Here is an 18809-nt window from a genome sequence, read left to right as displayed (position 1 = left end):
CACCGGCACCGGCCCCATCACCCCCTCTTCACTCAGAGTGCCCGATGGCCCCCGGGATACTCCATGGGACGGGGGTGCGAGCGTGGCTATCCGCTGAGGCACCCCCGCCACCTGGCGCTGCCAGTCCTGGAGGGACCAGGACCTGCACGTTCGCAGCCATGGAGCTCAGGGAGTGGACCACCTCCGTCTGGGACTGTGCCATCTCCCTGTGGGTCTGCGCCACGCCGGCCAACGCCTGGGCAATGCCGCTGACATTCGCAGCAATGGCCCACTGTGACTGGCACATGCTCAGGAGCGCACCTGCAATGTCTAGCTGGCTCTGGCACATGGCTGCCGGTAAGAGGGAAGTCCTGTCCTGGGCCTTGGACACTGCCTGCACAGAAAGCCCCAGGCCTTGGACATGCCGATCCATAGCCAGAACCCTCGCCTCCAAGGTCTCCAGTACAGGCGCTAGGCGTGAGGGGTTGATCTGGGAGGCACGTATGGTCGGGACCATCTCTTGGAGCTAAAGGGATATGGGGGGGAAGGTGAGATCAGGGTATTGAACTTGATGATCAGCTGTGATCATAATGAACGGCGGCAGAGCAGGTTCAAAGGGCCGAATGGCCTCCGTCTGCTTCTATTTTCCATGTTTCTATGGAAGTCATTGCCGCCAACAGTATCCAAAGCAGCAATTCTGTTTGAGAGAGGTATGACCCCAGGGGCCTCCTACCCTACCTGCATACGTCTCCTGTGCCTGGCCACCGCCCATTCCCTTTCTGCTTGTGGAGACATAGCCTGTATTGTGCCAACCTCTCTAACCATGCTATCCACGAATATCGCAGCCTCACGGATGCTCCACAGTGGCTCTAGGCTGCTGCTCCAGCCCAAATACATGGATTTCCAGTAGCTGCAGCTGTGGACACTTGTTATTCACATGTTCATCTTGAGCACTGGAAGTGTTCCTGGTTTCCCACATAGCACAGGAGATGCATTCCACACGGCCAAGCTGTCTTACCCTGACTTGCCCGAAGATCACTCTCCCCACGACATGCAAATTTGAAATTCATAACACTAAGGACGTGAATGAACTTAAGAAAAATTATGTGACTTACATTTTAATACTTTTGATTTGTTGCAGGAGTAACGAAATTTGTCCAGCACGTGTATTGTTGCTGAGACATTGTGCGGCGGATGAAGCTGATGAACATTTATCTCCAGTATTGAAGAGCTGTTTGCCAGGTAAGTTCCAAACATAAGGAAGAACTGAGAGCAGAACGCTCATCCTGTGAATTACAATCTTGACTATTTAACTTGTACTCTTTCCGTCAGGACTCTCTTTCCGAAAGAAAAACTTGAAAAAAACTATTCCCACTGGCTGTTGAGTCAGAAACTAAAGGACATAAATTTAAGGGGGTGGGGGGATTCTCCAAAATGGAGACAAAGTGTTCGCGCCATCGTGAACGGCGTCGAGTTTCACGACGGCGCGAAACGGGCATGGAGAGGCCCAATTCTGTCCCCCACAGGGGGCCAGCACGGTGCTGGAGGAGTTCACGTCGCTCCAGCCTCCTTTCCTGGCGCTAAATGAGCACCGCGCCAACCCGCGCATCATCAACATGGAACAAACATTGAAGAGCTGCCAGAGATGGCAGAGCCACATGGTGCAGGGACAGCGGGGGCGCAATCCAACTGCCCCTCCTTCCCAAGGTGATCCTAAGGCCCTACGGGCATCGACCGGGTGGAGGGCGCCCCAGGTTGCCAACCTGGAGCCATCCTATGGAGTGGCAACTGCGGCCGCCCACTCCACCGAGGTCCCCCCCCCCCCCCCCCCACCCACCCACCCACAATCGTGCATCTCGGAGTGTGCCTCAGGAACAGGGCGGCACGGCAAGGCATGGGTTGCTGGCAAGTGGGCCAGGGCCTTCTGTCCCCACAGCCCCCAGAGGATGTCGGCCAGGGGCATCGAAAGGCCACGGAATATGGTAAGCAGCAGGCTGCCTCCACCTCTGACGGGCATCCTGAGGACACAACTAGACGCAGTGGTAGAGTACGGAAGGCCAAGGTCGAGGATCATTCAAAGGGAACTGGGGTTAAGGAGAATGGGAGGATGAGGGGGCGAGGAGTGAGAGGGAGGAGGGGGTTATGGGGGGGGTTTGAACCTGTAATAGAAATGTTGTACAGTTAGCATTGCACACCCGATAGCCCACTCAAGATCTGATCCATAGATCATCAGAAGCGAGCCGGGGCTGATGGTTTAGCACAGGGCTAAATCGCTGGCTTTTAAAGCAGACCAAGGCAGGCCAGCAGCACGGTTCGATTCCCGTACCAGCCTCCCCGAACAGGTGCCGGAATTTGGTGACTAGGGGCTTTTCACAGTAACTTCATTGAAGCCTACTCGTGACAATAAGCAACTTTTTCTTATCCTAAAAGGAAGCCCTTGTGAGTTACTATTCATGGTTGTTCCTGTTTATCCCCATTTTATTCTCTCATTTTCCCTTTCTTTTATTTTTGCTGCAAAATATTTGATCCGTGGTTATTTAATGGACCTGTGACTTTAATGCAAAGCAGCAGCAGCCTGCCCCTTTAATTCAGGCAGGATGATCCAGGGTGAGCTGTTTCAGACTGACATCAGTGATGACCCGGATAGGTTGCTGTGGCTGGTGGCCAATGAATTGTTCTAAAAGGTGGTGCACAGCCCGGTAACAGGTGGTGGTTTGTTCTATTCCCACTGAAAAAGTTCAGAGACCAAAAGAGCTTTTGGCAGCTAAGGGAGAAAAATGCTCGTTTTCCGACTCCATTTTCTCCAGAAATGACCAGCGAATTCTCACCAAAAGGTCATTGTAGGAACCAACTCTCCCTGCAGAACAGGCTGATGTGAAGACAGGGGCCTATCCTGGAAAAGCTGTGAGTAAGATATTGCTGACTGCAAGGAAGATTCTTACGGGTAAATTGGAGACTTTTAATCAGGCTCATACTGTGAAGAAAGTGCTCTGAAGAACTCATTATCTGCAGCAAGGGCTTATCTTTTAACTTTAATCCTTATTGTTTTTACCCCTTTCCACCCCTCTGTATTTGTCTGTTTTGAGTGTATGTGTAGAGGGTGGGACAGTTAAAGTGGGAGTCAGGGATTAGCTTGACGTTAAGCAAATGTATTCACTGCATATTTCACATTTGTTCCAGTTATAAATAAACAGTAATTGCGTTTAAACTGACAAACCTGGTGACTGTAATTATTGGAGAGCCAAGGGCCAAAGATTTGGGGTATTTTTGTCAGAATTATTGCTTAATTCACTTGTGTTGTGAGTCCAGGGTCTGTGGGGATGCAATTGACTGTGCACGGTGTTGTACCACTATGGTCAGTAACGGTTGAGATTCAATAGGTCTGTTCATTTGCAGATAGGCTTGGGAGAGATCATTTTTGCTAAATTTGTGTCCTCCTGAGAATGCTGCAAAAAGATGTTCAGTAAGTGGTAAAGAGTATTGATCAGCATATTGATCAATCATATTGATCAGCACATAATACAGGGTTGATAGTCTTTTTGAAATCCCCACATATTCGCACTGAAACATTCTTCTTTAAGACTGGGACAATTGAGGTTGCCCAGTCGCTGGTGTCTACAGGCTCAATGACTCCTGTCTTCAATAACCTCTAGAATTCTTCAGCATTGGGGCTGGAACCCGCTTTCAAACACGTCGGCACACTGACTGTCTTTAACATGAGTTTCACTTCGATCCCAGTCATGAATCCAAGTGACTTCTGGAATAACTTTGCATGCTTTCTCAGAAGTATTTGAAGATCGTTCATAGAATCAAAAAGTTGGTTCATGATGGCTTAGTTTAGCTTAACCTTCCGTAATTAAGATATCCCAAACAATGCTGGAAGGTTTTCTTGAACACTGTGAAGAAGCAATTCTACTTCCTGCTCGTTAGCTTCCACAGTCACCTTGATGAAATCGTTCAGTGGTACAACCTCTTCGGTAGATGTCCTGAAGACCACATCAGACGGCTTTAATTTTTAACGGTATATTGATTCAGATATAAATGATACTACAGTGCCTGTATCCATTTCCATCTTAATCATGATCCCATTTAATTTTGGATCGACCCAAAATCATTGCTAGTGTCCTTGTACTGCTAGAAAGTTGAGCTTACCTTCCTAAAGCTGACTTGAAACTATGGGCGCGATTCTCCGGAAAAAGTGCTGTAGCAAACGGGAATTGCTGTGTGGCAAGGCCGGCAACACTATTCAACGTTAATTGGTCCACTTAACAAGGCCTCACAGGCTTCTTGCCCTGAATGATTTGCTGTATCACCGGGACCGCACTCGCCAGCCCCCCGCTAACAACATCGAGCACCGTTTAAGCTCACTTGCTCAGTCAACCAGTTGTATTTGCTGCTCGTTCATTATAGTTCTTTTTATAAATAAGCAGTAATTGTGTTTGAACTTATCTGGTGACTGTAATTATTGGGCAGCCAAGGGCCAAAAATTCTGGTATTATTATAAGAATGAGTGGTTATTTCACTTGTGTTGTGTGTCCGAAGCCAGTGTTGAGTGGAATTGATCACACACTTGCTCAGAGTGTCGTAACACCGCAAAGAGAAAGAATCATCGGCAGCACATGTCAAGTTCGTATAACATAGTGCACGGGGTTTATGATGCTGCTCAAACAGGGACAATGGTGAACTCCACAAAAGCCCGCAAAACACTCTGATGATGTCATTGTGTAACATGTGACATGACACCAGTCAATGGTGTTACTCTGATACAGAACTAAAGGCCGATATAGAGCCTGATCCTGCAAGCCCAGGGTGAGGGTTCCATCAGTGATGGCAAGAGCTATCCTGTGTGAGAAAACTGCATGGACAGAAGTCCCAGAATTGGCCGCAGCGGGGTTGCCATTGAATCCCCAGCCAGAGGACATGTCCACTGTCACAATCATTTTCAGAAACTCGATCAGACCCAATCTGTAGTACTGTGTTCACTTTTGGGCACTGCACCCAAGGAACAATATACTGGCCTTTGATGGGTACAGCATAGAGTTACCAACATTTATTAGAACAATTAAAACTACAGCACTGGAACAGGCCCTTCGGCCCTCCAAGCCTGTACCGATCATGATGCCCTATCTAAAAAACACCTTCTGTCCTGACTCGGTCTGTATCCCTCTATTTCCTCCCTGTTCATGGACCCATCCAGATGCCTCTTAAATGTTGCTAATGTGCTGCTTCCACCACATCCTCTGGCAGCGCGTTCCAGGCACCCACCACTCTCTGTGTGGAAAACTTACCCCGCACATCTCCCTTAAACTCCCCCCTCTCACCTTGAACCTGTGCCCCCTGTAATTGACCCCTCTACCCTGGGAAAAAGCCTCTGACTATCCACCCTGTCTCTGCCTCTCATAATTCTGTAGACCTCTATCAGGTCTCCCCTCAGCCTCCATCTTTCCAGTGAAAACAATCCTAATTTATTCAACCTCTCCTCATAGCCAACACCCTCGAGACCAGGCAACATCCTGGTGAACCTTCTTTGCCCTCTCTCCAAAGCTCCCACGTCCTTCTGATAATGCGGTGACCAGAACCGCACGCAATACTCCAAATGCGGCCTAACCAAGGTTTTATATTGAATTAAATTGGGGAAAAGATTACGTAAACTTCATTTGTATTGCTGGAATGTGGAAAGTTGAAAGGTGAATTAATTGAGATTGTTAAGCAATGAACACAATTTGATAGGGTACATATTTTGATGGGACATCCAGTGTAAAGGGACTAAGTATTAGAGTGAGAGCCAAGCCATTTGCAGCGGAATGGGAAACATTTTTCATGTAAAGGATATTGAAAATATGGAACTCTCGCCCCAACAGGAGATGAATTCTGGGTCAATTAAAATATTCAAGACTGAGATTGACAGATTTTCGTTAGCTGTGATATTGATCAATTGTGATGTAACTGAATGAAAGACCAGGCCCAATGGCCTACCCAAATGGCCTAATCCTGTTCCTGTGATTCTGACCAGAAAAGGGTAAATTGGGAGGTCTTGAGGTCGTATTGAGGAAGCAGGCGGGCTGCGGAAGGACTTGGACAGGCTAGGAGAGCGGGCAAAAGAAGTGGCAGATGGAATACAATGTGGAAAAGTGTGAGGTTATGCACTTTGGACGGAGAAATGGGAGGCACAGATTATTTTCTAAATGGGGAAATGCTTCGGAAAGCAGAAGCACAAAGGGACTTGCAAGTCCTTGTTCATGATTCCCTCAAGATGCAGGTTCAGCCGGCAGCTAGGAAGGCAAATGCAATGTTAGCATTCATGTCGAGAGGGCTAGAATACAAGACCAGGGATGTACTTCTGAGTCTATATAAGGCTCTGGTCAGACCCCATTTGGAGTATTGTGAGTAATTTTGGGCCCCGTATCTAAGGAAGGATGTGCTGGCCTTGGAAAGGGTCCAGAGGAGGTTCACAAGAATGATCCCTGGAATGAAGAACTTGTCTTATGAGGAATGATTGAGGACTCTGGATCTGTACTCGGAGTTTAGAAGGATGAAGGGGGAATCTTATTGAAACTTACAGGATACTGCGAGGCCTGGATAGAGTGGACGTGGAGAGGATGTTTCCACTTGTAGGAAAAACTAGAAGCAGAGGACACCATCTCAGACTAAAGGGACGATCCTTTAAAACAGAGATGAGGAGGAATTTCTTCAGCCAGAGGGGGGTGAATCTGTGGAACTCTTTGCCGCAGAAGGCTGTGGAGGCCAAATCACTGAGTGTCTTTAAGACAGAGATAGATAGGTTCCTGATTAATAAGGGGGTCAGGGGTTATGGGGAGAAGGCAGGAGGATGGGGATGAGAAAATATCAGCCATGATTGAATGGTGGAGCAGACTCGATGGGCCGAGTGGCCTAATTCTGCTCCTGTGTCTTATGGTCTTATGGTCTGATGGAAGACTATTTCTTATTAAAGCTGGTTTGTAAGTTATATCAGCATAGACTTGTAAAAGGTAACTTCAGAATGATGTTAAACTGCACTTTAATAAGAATAATTCATGTTGCAACAGTCTTTTGGATCGAGCTGAATGCTGTGAATTTGGCTGCAGGTTTCTCAAGGAGGAGGACCTTTTCCGACGAATGAGCTTCCCTCGTCTTTACCCACCTGTGGAAGGAATCCAGAAGTGCCTCTTTGCTGTTTAAATTTTGACGTACTTGTTTTTCTTTTTGCCTCAGTATGCCATGCTACCTACTACTTCAGGACCAATGTCAGCCTGTGCCCTAACACATGTCAAAATTACCGGAACAAGGTTCGGTGCAAGGGGCCAAGTCTCATGGGATGTGCTTGTCCTGATGGTAAGAATATCGAAATATAAAGGATCATTTTTCAGGGTTTTTCTGTTCCTTGGAGTGTCACTGGATGTGAATGTGAGCCAGAATTAGGGCTGTGCATTTTTTTTTTTTACTTTTTCTTCTCCAGCCAAAAGCCTGACGAGCTGAGAATTTATCTTGGGAAGTCACACAGATTACAAGCCCATCGTTTTTCCAACCATTGACGGTGATTGGAAGAAGTGAGTATGTGCTCACAAATCTGACATTGTCACAAATATGTTTTGTGGCAATAGCACAAGAATAATAGCTTTACAACAGAGAGGTTTGGGTGTTTAATATTCAAAGGATACAATCTCTGGGATGGCAATGCTGGGGACAGTCGGGGGATGGGGGGGGGGGAGAGCCCTGCCCACCCGCAACGTCCGCCCATTCCCCCGCCTCCCCTCTTTGGTCAGTCCATTCCTCTATCCCATCTGACAGAGCACCGAGGCAGGTTGTAACAGTGTGAACAGGTGTTTAATGTGAACAAATATATGCGTATACATGCCCTATCCCCTATCGCTATACTGTGCTTTGCACCCGTACCAACTTAACTAGTGTCTAACTTGCTGGCCTTACGGGCCCAAACGCTATGTCTAGGTGGATCAGGTACATCAGGAGTGGCGGCAGCCTGCTGCGATTCCTGCCCTGCGACCTGAGTCCCCATTGGCGTGTGTCTTCTGGGCTGACTGGGCTAGCATGGGCCCACTTGCTGCTCGGGTGTCTCAGGTGGCGTGGTGCCACCCTGTTTTGCCTGAAGCCCACCAGATGTGCCAGGGATAGGAGGGTGGGAGTCCGAGATGCTGCGATGTTCTGGCACCTCCCCTGTGGGAGTCACCGGCACCGGCCCCATCACCCCCTCTTCACTCAGAGTGCCCGATGGCCCCCGGGATACTCCATGGGACGGGGGTGCGAGTGTGGCTATCTGCTGAGGCACCTATCTAAAGAAAAATAGCTTTACAACAGAGAGGTTTGGGTGTTTAATATTCAAGGATACATTGGGTTAGACTTTCATGAAGGAGACGGGGATTGAGAGTCCGGTAAAGTTCCTGACTCTTTGAAATAGACTGACAACAAACATGCGGCAGGTACAGCCGGCAGGAAAGAAGGTAGGTGATATGTTGGCCTTCATAGCGCGAGGATTGGAGTACAGGAATAGGGATGTTTTACTGCAATTGTACAGGGCATTGGTGAGGTCGCACCTGGAGTAGTGTGGGCAGTTTTGGTGTCCTTACCTGAGGAAGGATGTTCTTGCTACGGAGGGAGAGCAGCGAAGGTTTACCAGGCTGATTCCTGGGATGACGGGACTATCATATGAGGAGAGATTAAATCGGTTAGAATTATATTCACTGGAGTTTAGAAGAGTGAGAGGGGATCGCATAGAAACGTACAAAATTCTAACAGGATTGGACAGGGTAGATTCAGAAAGAATGTTCCCGATGGTGGGGGAGTCCAGAACTAGGGGTCACAGTTTGAGGATAAGGGGGAAACCTTTTAGGACTGAGGTGAGGAGAAATTTCTTCACCCAGAGAGCAGTGAATCGGTGGAATTCACTCCCACAGAAAGTAGTTGAGGCCAAAACATTGTGTAATTTCAAGAAGGAATTAGATACAGCTCTGGGGGCTAAAGGGATCGAGGGATATGGGGGAAGGCGGGATCAGGGTATTGAACTTGATGATCAGCCAGGATCATAATGAATGGCGGAGCAGGCTCGAAGGGCCGAATGGCCTCCTGCTTCTATTTTCTATGTGTGTTTCAATGTATGCATGTCTAACACATACATTTAATCTCCGAGCAATGGTCAATATTATCTTTTCAGTTCTAACTGGAATTTTTAAAGTTCTGGATAGGGTGTCCGCAATCACATTTAAAGTCCCAGAAATGTGAATGATATTTAAGTGTTACGGCTGGAAGTACAAACCTGGCATTTGGTGCCCTTTCCACACAGGTTAAAGGATTGTGGTCGATATAAATTGTGATCTCTCTGTATCCATTTCAGACATATATCTTAAAGTGTTTGAGAGCCAGTATTATACCGAGGGTTTCTTTCCCTGCTGTGAAATACTGTTTCTTGGCAGTGTGGATGAGCAGAGAGATCTCGGTGTCCATGTACATAGATCCATGAAAGTTGCCACCCAGGAGAGGGTTGTTAAGAAGGCGTATGGCGTGTTAGCTTTTATTGGTAGAGGGATTGAGTTTCGGAGCCATGAGGTCATGTTGCAGCTGTACAAAACTCTGGTGCGGCCGCATTTGGAGTATTGCGTGCAATTCTGGTCGCCGCATTATAGGAAGGACGTGGAAGCATTGGAAAGGGTACAGAGGAGATTTACCAGAATGTTGCCTGGTATGGAGGGAAGATCTTATGAGGAAAGGCTGAGGGACTTGAGGCTGTTTTCGTTAGAGAGAAGAAGGTTAAGAGGTGACTTAATTGAGGCATACAAGATGATCAGAGGATTGGGTAGGGTGGACAGTGAGAGCCTTTTTACTCGGATGGTGATGTCTAGCACGAGGGTACATAGCTTTAAATTGAGGGGAGATAGATATAGGACAGATGTCAGAGGTAGGTTCTTTACTCAGAGAGTAGTGAGGGCGTGGAATGCCCTGCCTGCAACAGTAGTGGACTCGCCAACACTAAGGGCATTCAAATGGTCATTGGATAGACATATGGACGATAAGGGAATAGTGTAGATGGGCTTGAGAGTGGTTTCACAGGTCGGCGCAACATCGAGGGCCGAAGGGCCTGTACTGCACTGTTATGTTCTGTGTTCTATGTTCTATGTTCTATGTTCTATGTTCTATGATGCTTGTTTAGGTTTTGAGAGAAATATCTGATTGTTCTCTCTATTCCAGATTTGTCCTCCCATTGGAGGACAGTGCCTATCTCGATGTCCATAAGACCATAAGACATAGGAGCAGAATTAGGCCACTCGGCCCATCGAGTCTGCTCCTCCATTCAATCATGGCTGATATTTTCTCATCCCCATTCTCCTGCCTTCTCCCCATAACCCCTGATCCCCTTATTAATCAAGAACCTATCTATCTCTGTCTTAAAGACACTCAGTGATTTGGCCTCCACAGCCTTCTGCGGCAAAGAGTTCCACAGATTCACCACCCTCTGGCTGAAGAAATTCCTCCTCATCTTTGTTTTAAAGGATCGTCCCTTTAGTCTGCACCCTCGGGTTCTATTTTTTCTGACTAGTTGAAGTATCCTCTCCACATCCACTCAACCCCTCCTCATATGACAAGCTCTTCATTCCAGGGACCATTCTTGTGAATCTCCTTTCAGGTATCCTAAGTTAGGAGAAAGAATTTCAAACCACTTGTGAAGAATTTAAAAACTAAATTTATGCATTTAATGAAAAAAAACAGGAAGACACAAGATTACATCTATACAGTTATTAGTACTTCTACAAACATTTCTCTCTCTCTCTCTCTCTCATTCTCCTCCAGAGCAGCATGTTAGCACAGTGGTTGCCAGGGACCCCGGTTTGATTGCCGCTTGTGTTACTGTCTGTACGGAGTCTCCATGTTCTCCCCATGTCCGCTGGGTGAATTGGACATTCTGAATTCTCCCTCAGTGTACCCGAACAGGCGCCGGAGTGTGGCGACTAGAGGATTTTCACTGTAACTTTTGGGAAAACATTGAAAAATATATTTTGTCACACAGACTCATGTTTTCCATTTACAACTGTTTGTATCCAGGTCTTGTTTCACACCATGGAAAGTGTATCCAGCCTCAGGACTGTCCGTGTTTATACAATGGGAAAGTATTTGAAAGTGGGCAGGCCATCCAATTGGTTTGCCTTAAATGGTATGAGTATTCGCCATGTGATTTCAATTCTTCTCCAATCATATTGAATCATATAATCGTAAGTTATTACAATACTGGGATAGACCATCAAGTCAGAATAGCCTATCAATTTGATATCAGGTGTTTCTCTTCATGTACAATAGCTGTCTAAACTTTTAGACTGCCAATTTTTTTTTTAATAAACAATTTTATTGATGTATTTTTGGTATATAAAACAATGACATTGTATAGTACTGTACAAAAGGAAAAGCAAATAACACATAGTGCAAACCACGACCCCATTCTCGAAAGGACCTGCCTAAACCCCCTACTCTACACTACCCTAGCCCCCCCCCCCCTCCCTTGTGACGATTAATTCTCCGCGAAGAAGTCAATGAATGGCTGCCACCTCCGGGCGAACCCCGATAGTGAACCTCTCGAGGCGAACTTAACTTTCTCTAGACCGAGAAAGCTCGCCATGTCCGAGAGCCATGCTTTGGTCTTCGGGGGCTCGGAGTCCCTCCATGCCAACTGTATTCATCGCTGGGCTACCAGGGAAGCCAAGGCCAAGACGTCGGCCTCCTTCTCCTCCTGGACTCCCGGGTCCTCCGACACCCCATCAATTGCCACCTCAGGACTCATTACCCCCCCAGTTTTCAAAACCCGGGACATGATGTCCGCGAATCCCTGCCGGAACCCCCTGAGTCTGGGGCACGACCAGAACATGTGCACGTGATTGCCCGGCCCTCCGGCGCATCTGACACACGTCCTCCAGCCCGGAGAATTTACTCATCGGGGCCACCGTCATGTGGGCCTGGTGCACGACCTTGAACTGGATCAGACTGAGCCTGGCGCATGTTGCAGTCGTGTTCACTCTGCTCAGAGCTTCTGCCCAAATACCATCCTCCAATTCCCTCCCGACCACCTCTTCCAACTTAAGCTTCAGGTCCTCAGTCTGTGTATCCTCTGCTCCCATTAGTTCTTTGTAAATAGCTGAGACTCTACCCTCACCTGTCTCTCCCCTAGAAACTACCCTGTCCTGCCTCCCCTTTGGCGGGAGCCGTGGGAAGGGCAGCAGCAGTCTCCGCACAAAATCCCGCACCTGTAAGTGTCTAAAGTCATTCCCTCCCGCTAGCCCAAACTTCTCCTCCAACGCCCTCATGCTCGGAAAGCTCCCTTCCAGGAACAGATCACCCACCCTCACAATCCCCGCCCTCCGCCACAGTCGATACCCACCGTCCATGTTCCCCGGGGCAAATCGGTGATTGCCGCAGATTGGGGTCCACACCGATGCTCTCACTTCCCCTATGGGCCTCCTCCACTGGCCCCAGATCCGCAAAGCCGGCACCTCTATAGGGCTCGTGGAATACCGTGCTGGCGGGAGCAGCAGGGGCACCGTAACCAGGGTTGCCAAACTGGTGCCCCTGCACGAAGCAGTCTCCATCCACTCCCAGACCGACCCCATGCCCACCATCCATTTCCTTATCATCGCTATGTTGGCTGCCCAGTAGTAGTTGCTAAAGTTCGGCAACGCCAACCTCCCCTCCCCTCTGCTCCTTTCGAGCATCACCTTCCTCACCCGCGGGGACTTCCCCGCCCAGACAAATCCCAGGCTAATTTTATTCAGCCTCGTAAAGAAGGACCTCGGGATGAAAACGGGGAGACACTGAAATATGAACAAGAATCTCGGGAGAATCGTCATCTTAACAGTCTGCACCCTCCCCGCTAGTGACAGCGGGAGCGCATCCCAACTCCGAACCTCCTCCCTCACTCGTTCCACCAGTTGGGACAGGTTGAGCTTATGCAACTTGCCCCAGTCCCGGGCCACCTGTATCCCCAAGTATCTGAAGCTTTCTCCTACCAGCCTGAACGGCAACTCCTTCAGCCTACTCTCCTGCCCCCTCGCCTGAATTACAAACAACTCGCTCTTAGCCACGTTCAGTTTATATCCTGAAAACGGCCAAATTCTCTCCGGGTTTCCATGATACCGTCCATCCCCGCCATTGGGTCCGATACATATAACAGCAGGTCATCCGCGTATAACGAGACTTTATGTTCCACTCCCCCCCGGACCAGCCCTTTCCAGCCCCTTGAAGCTCTCAGAGCAATTGCCAGGACCTCTAAGGCCAGTGCGAACAGCAGTGGGGCAAGAGGGCAACCCTGTCTTGTCCCGCGGTGCAGTCTGAAGTAATCTGATGTAGTCCTGTTCGTCCTTACACTAGCCTCTGGGGCCTGATATAACAGCCTAACCCAGTCAAAGAACCCCTCCCCGAACCCAAACCGTCTCAGCACCTACCACAGATAATCCCACTTGACCCAATCAAAAGCCTTTTACGCATCCATAACTACCACTATCTCTGCCTCCCTGCTCTCCGGGGGCATCATAGTCACGTTGAGCAGCCTTCTTAGGTTGGCCACCAGCTGCCTCCCCTTTACAAACCCGGTTTGGTCCTCCACAATTACGTCCGGTACACAGTCCACAATTCTGGTCACCAAGATCTTGGCCAGTAACTTAGCGTCTGCGTTGATCAAAGAGATCGGCCTGTGTGACCCACAAACCTCCGGGTCCTTATCCCGTTTCAGAATAAGCAAAATAATGGCCTGCGACATCGTCGGGGGTAGGACCCTCGGTCTCTTGCCTCGTTAAAAACCCTGACCAGCACCGGCCCCACTATCTCGGCAAACTTTTTGTAAAACTCCACCGGATACCCATCCGGCCCCGGGGCTTTACCCGACTGCATGACCTTCAGGCCCCCCAATACCTCTTTGATCCCGACCAGGGCCCCCAGTCCGCCTACCAACCCCCTACCCACTCTTGGGAAGGTCAGTCCGTCCAGGAATCGCCTCATCCCCTCCGGTCCCCTGGGGGGTTCCGAAGTGTACAGCTTACTATAAAAGTCCCTAAACACCTTGTTCAGCCCTGCCGGGTCCCCCACCAGATTTCCCTCCCCATCCGCTATCCTTCCTATCTCCCTAGCCGCTTCTCTCTCCCTTAGTTGTTGCGCGAGCATTCTGCTGGCCTTCTCTCCATGCTCCTATATCGCGCCTTTTGCCTTTCTAAGCTGCTCTACGGCCTTGCCTGTAGTCAGCACCCCAAATTCGGCCTGCAGCCTCTGTCGTTTCCTGAGTAACTCTGGCCTCGGGGACCCCGCGTAGCTCCTGTCCGTCTGTAAAATTTCCTGAACCAGTCGGTCCGTTTCTGCCCTGTCCGTCCTGTCCCTATGTGCCCGGATTGAGATCAGCTCCCCTCTCACCACTGCCTTCAGCGCCTCCCAGAGCACCGCTGCTGAGACTTCGCCGGTATCATTTACCTGCAGGTAATTCTGCATGCATCTCCTCAGACTCTCACACACACCACCTCGTCCGGCAGCAATCCAGCTTCCAGCCTCCACTGTGGGCACTGGAAGCTATCCTTACAAATCCATACGTCTACCCAGTGCAGAGCATGGTCCGATATGGTAATTGCCGAATATTCTGCCCCCACCATCCTGGACAGCAAGTCCCTACTCATGACAAAGAAATCAATTCGGGAATACACCTTATGGACGTGGGAGTAGTACGAAAACTCCCTTGCCGTCGGCCGGCTAAATCACCACGGATCTGCTTCCCCCATTTGCGCCATGAACCCTCTCAGTTCCTTTGCCATCGCCGGCAACCTGCCCATTTATGAAGATGACCGGTCCAGGCCCGGGTCCAGGACTGTGTTAAAGTCCCCGCCCATGATCAGTTTGTGTGAGTCCAAGTCGGGGATCTTCCCCAGCAACCTCCTGATAAAATCCACATCGTCTCAATTAGGGGCATACACAATAACCAAGACTACTCTCACCCCTTCGAGCTTACCCCTAACCATAACAAATCTGCCGCCCCTGTCCGCAACTGCACCCTCCACCTCAAATTGAACCCTTTTATTAATCAGGATCGCAACCCCCCTAGTCTTAGTGTCGAGCCCCGAATGAAAGACCTGACTAGCCCAGCCCTTCCTTAGCCTAACCTGGTCTGCCACTTTCAGGTGCGTCTCCTGCAGCATGACTACGTCCACCTTCAGAACCCGCAGATGCACGAACACTGGCCCATTTAGCCCTCTAACATTCTAGATGATCAGCCTGGTTGGGGGGCACTTCGCCCCCCCCCCCCCCCCCCCCCCCCCCGGGCCGATCAGCAATCCCCTTTCCTCGGCCAGCCCCCAGCCATGTGTCGCGCTTCCTCTGGCCCGCCTCCTGGCCGGCTCCACCCACGACCTCCTCACTGTTGCCATGTCCAGTTTCCATCCTCGTCAGCAGATCAACTCCCCCCCCCCCTTAGTAACACCATCCTACCACCTAACCCCTGCTCTAGTCTAACTGTATGAATCCCCCCCACCTGGCTTCCGTTGACTAGCCCACCCAGCTAGCCTGGTGGCTCCCCGCTTCGGCGCCAGCACGTCTCTCACCCATTGTTCCCTGGCTCCCCTTCCCCCCGGCCCATCCATACCACTTCCCCAAACCAGCTCTGCTTAAACACACACTCTATACAAGTCATAGACATCCCCTACAGTAGTGCAATTTAGATCAAACAGATAGAGATAAGAAGTACCAGGCACTCTCAGCCCTTCCCCTCCACACACTGAAAAAGATTGCAAAAAATTCCCCGAAACCCCCATCATAACCGCACCTTTTTAGCTATTTTATTTTTTATTTTCCCCCTGCCAAACCTCCAACCCAACAAGAGACCCCAAAAAGGAAACATTTGGGGAAACCATGAAAAAGAACAAGAAAAACACATCGCAACTAAAATACATCCACCTAAAAAGGTTGAGAAAATGAAAAGAACGGACCCAAGCATGCAGGCATCTCTCACAGCGAGAGAGAAACACAATAGACTTAAAAGTTCTACCATGAGTCCAAGAGTCCTCAGCTCAGAGCCAGCCCTTGCTTCTTAACAATGTCCATCGCCTCCTCGGGTTCCTCGAAATAGTGGTGCTGACTCTCATACGTAACCCACAGTCGCGCCGGAAAATGCAGCCCGAAATTCACCTTGTTCTTGTACAAAATCTCCTTCACCTGCCTGTAACCTCCCCTCCTCCTGGCCACCTCAGTGCTCAGGTCTTGGTAAACATGCAGGGTGCTATTGTCCCAGGTACAGCTTCGTGTGCTCTTGGCCCATTGCAGAACCCGCTCCTTGTCCACGTACCTGTGGAACCGGACCACCATGGCTCGTGCGGGACCCCCTCGTCGCGGCTGCCTCACCTGCGCTCTGTGTGCCCTGTCCACCACCGGCGGGCGAGGGAACACCTCGGTCCCCAGCAGCTTCTGAAACATACCCTCCACATACGCGGCAGCATCCAGCCCCTCAGGCCCCTGCGGGAGGCCAACAATTCTTACGTTCTGCCGGCGAGATCCGTTGTCCAGGTCCTCCAGCCTTTCCAGGAGCATTTTTTGCTGATCCCTCAGCCTCCGAATCTCCACGTCCGCCACCGTTTGAAAGTCTGCCTGCTCCTCCAGCGTCTTCTCCAGCTTCTGGAGCTCCTCAGCCTGATCATCCGGCCTTTCTTCCAATCGGCCCATCGACTTCTGGAGCGGCTCCAAATTATCGCGCTTCAGAGCTAAAAAGCCCTCCTGCATGGCCTGTAGCAGCTGCTCCATTGCAGGCTGGGCTGTCGGCGCCTTGCTCTGGACACCGGCCATATTGGTCTCTCTCACAGCCTCCACTGTGCTCTTGTTTGACCACTTCTTCTGCTGTTTACGGTCCCTCTGGCTTCTTAAGTCCATACAACTCTGTATGGGTTCAGTGCCTGAGTACTATTGCTTTCCAGTTCCGCGCTCAAAAGCGCAAAAACGTTGGGGGAAAAGGTCCAAAAGTCCAACCGAAACGGGAGCCACCAAATGTGCGACCTCCTCCCTCATAGCCGCCACCGGAAGTCCCTAGATTGCCAATTTTTAACACTCCTTGTCTTGGGTAGTTTTCCATGATTGAGGATGAGTTGCTTCGACTCAGGTTTGCTGAGTCCTGAGATGGTTGATAGTCCAGTGAGATATCTTCAGGCTCTGCCACATGCAGAGGAGCTGGTGGGGTTCCCTCTCTGTGAAGGCGTTCTGGCTGCTGGGGCCATTTTTACTTTTATACTTTTAAAAACTGTTGAGAGGACCCTTCAAAATTCTTTCATATCTGCAGTCGCAGGCTGCAAGTCTCTCGGGGGAGGGCCACTTATCGACCCTCCAGCATCAGGGCCCTGCCCCTCATCTTCAATTGATTGGGAAGCATCTTATCAACATCCTGGGGGTTACCATTAATCACTGGATACCCTAAAGACTGTGCTCCTGACAGCATTCCAGTGCTCTAGAACTATCTGCGCCCCGAGCCAACTTGTTCCAGTACAGCTACAACACTGGCATTTACCCAGAAATAAGGGAAATTGCCTCGGAATGTCCTGTCCACAACATGCAGTAACAATTCAGCTCAGTTTTCGTTCCACAAGGGTCACTCAGCTCCTGACCTCATTCTAGCTTTGGCCCAAACATGGACAAAAGAGAGGTGAGAGAAGTCCTTAGCGTCAGGGCAGCATTTGACCCAATGTGAGATAAAGGATCCCAAGCAAAACCTAAGTTAATGGGGATCAGGAAAAATGAACCATTTCTAGCACAAAAGAAGGTGATTGTGGCTGGTGCAGGTCAATCTGAAACCCAGGACATCGCTGTAGCAATCACTCAGGGTAATGTCCCAGCATCAACCATCTTCAGCTGCTTCATCAATGACCTTCAATCCAACACAAGGTGAGAAGTGGGGATGTTTGCGGATGACTTCACAATGTTTGGCACTATTCTTGACTCCTCAGTTACTGAAGAGGTCTGTTTCCAGATGCAGCAAAACCTGGACAATATCCAGGCTTGGGCTGACAAATGGCAAGTTACACTTGCAGCAAACATGTGCTGGCAATGGCCATCTGCGACAAGGGAGACTCTAACCACCTCCCATAGTGGCATTACCATCACTGGATCTCCCACTATCAACGTCTTGGAGGTGAATATTAACCAGAAACTGAACATGGTATAAATGCAATGGCTACTAGAGCAGGTCAGAGATTGGGAATTCTGCAGAGGACCTCGCTCTTCGATTCCTCTAAGCCTGCCTTCCAACTACAAGGCACAAGGAAGGTGTAAGATAGAATACTCTTCACTTGTCTGGATGAGTGCAGCTCCAACAACACTACAGAAGCTTGATACCAAAGCTTGATGCACCCTCTATCCATGACTTAAACATTAACTCCCTCCACCACTGATGCATGGTGGCAGCTGAGTGCGGCATCTACAAGTTGCATTGCCACAACTCACAAAGGCTCCTTTGATGGCACCTTCCAATCCTGAAACCTCTATCATGTAGAAGGACAAGGGCAGCAGATGCATTCACCGCCTCCAGTTCCACTCCAAGCCACTCACCATCCTAACTTGGAAATAGATCACCGTTCCTTCACTGTCACTGGGTCAAAATCCTGGAACTCCGCCCCCTCCACCCCAAGAGTGCTGTGGGTGTGGGTACCTGCACCAGATGGACTGCAGTATTGCAGTGGTTCGAGAAGGCAGCTCACCACTGTCTCAAGGGCAATTAGTGATGGGCAATTTATGATGACCTAGTCAACGACACCCATATTCCATGAACGAATAATTTACAAAAAAAAGAGAATAGAAACCAGAACATCAGCAAGCGCATTTAAACATCA

General features: G+C 49.6%; 1 protein-coding gene across 1 annotated transcript in view; it reads left to right on the top strand.

The window, feature by feature from the left end:
* LOC140429947 (uncharacterized) overlaps window positions 1-18809 on the top strand; it is a 470344-nt gene that overhangs the window by 141501 nt on the left and 310034 nt on the right. Inside the window, exons 10-12 of the mRNA XM_072517537.1 lie at window positions 1121-1221; window positions 7192-7311; window positions 11029-11137. Coding sequence (XP_072373638.1) covers window positions 1121-1221; window positions 7192-7311; window positions 11029-11137 — 330 coding nt within the window. The remainder of the gene's footprint in view (window positions 1-1120; window positions 1222-7191; window positions 7312-11028; window positions 11138-18809) is intronic.

The sequence above is a fragment of the Scyliorhinus torazame genome, chromosome 9, assembly GCF_047496885.1.
Source record: "Scyliorhinus torazame isolate Kashiwa2021f chromosome 9, sScyTor2.1, whole genome shotgun sequence".
Taxonomy (NCBI): domain Eukaryota; kingdom Metazoa; phylum Chordata; class Chondrichthyes; order Carcharhiniformes; family Scyliorhinidae; genus Scyliorhinus; species Scyliorhinus torazame.
Note: the sequence above shows the minus strand (reverse complement) of the source record. Positions and strands in the feature narration are given on the sequence as shown.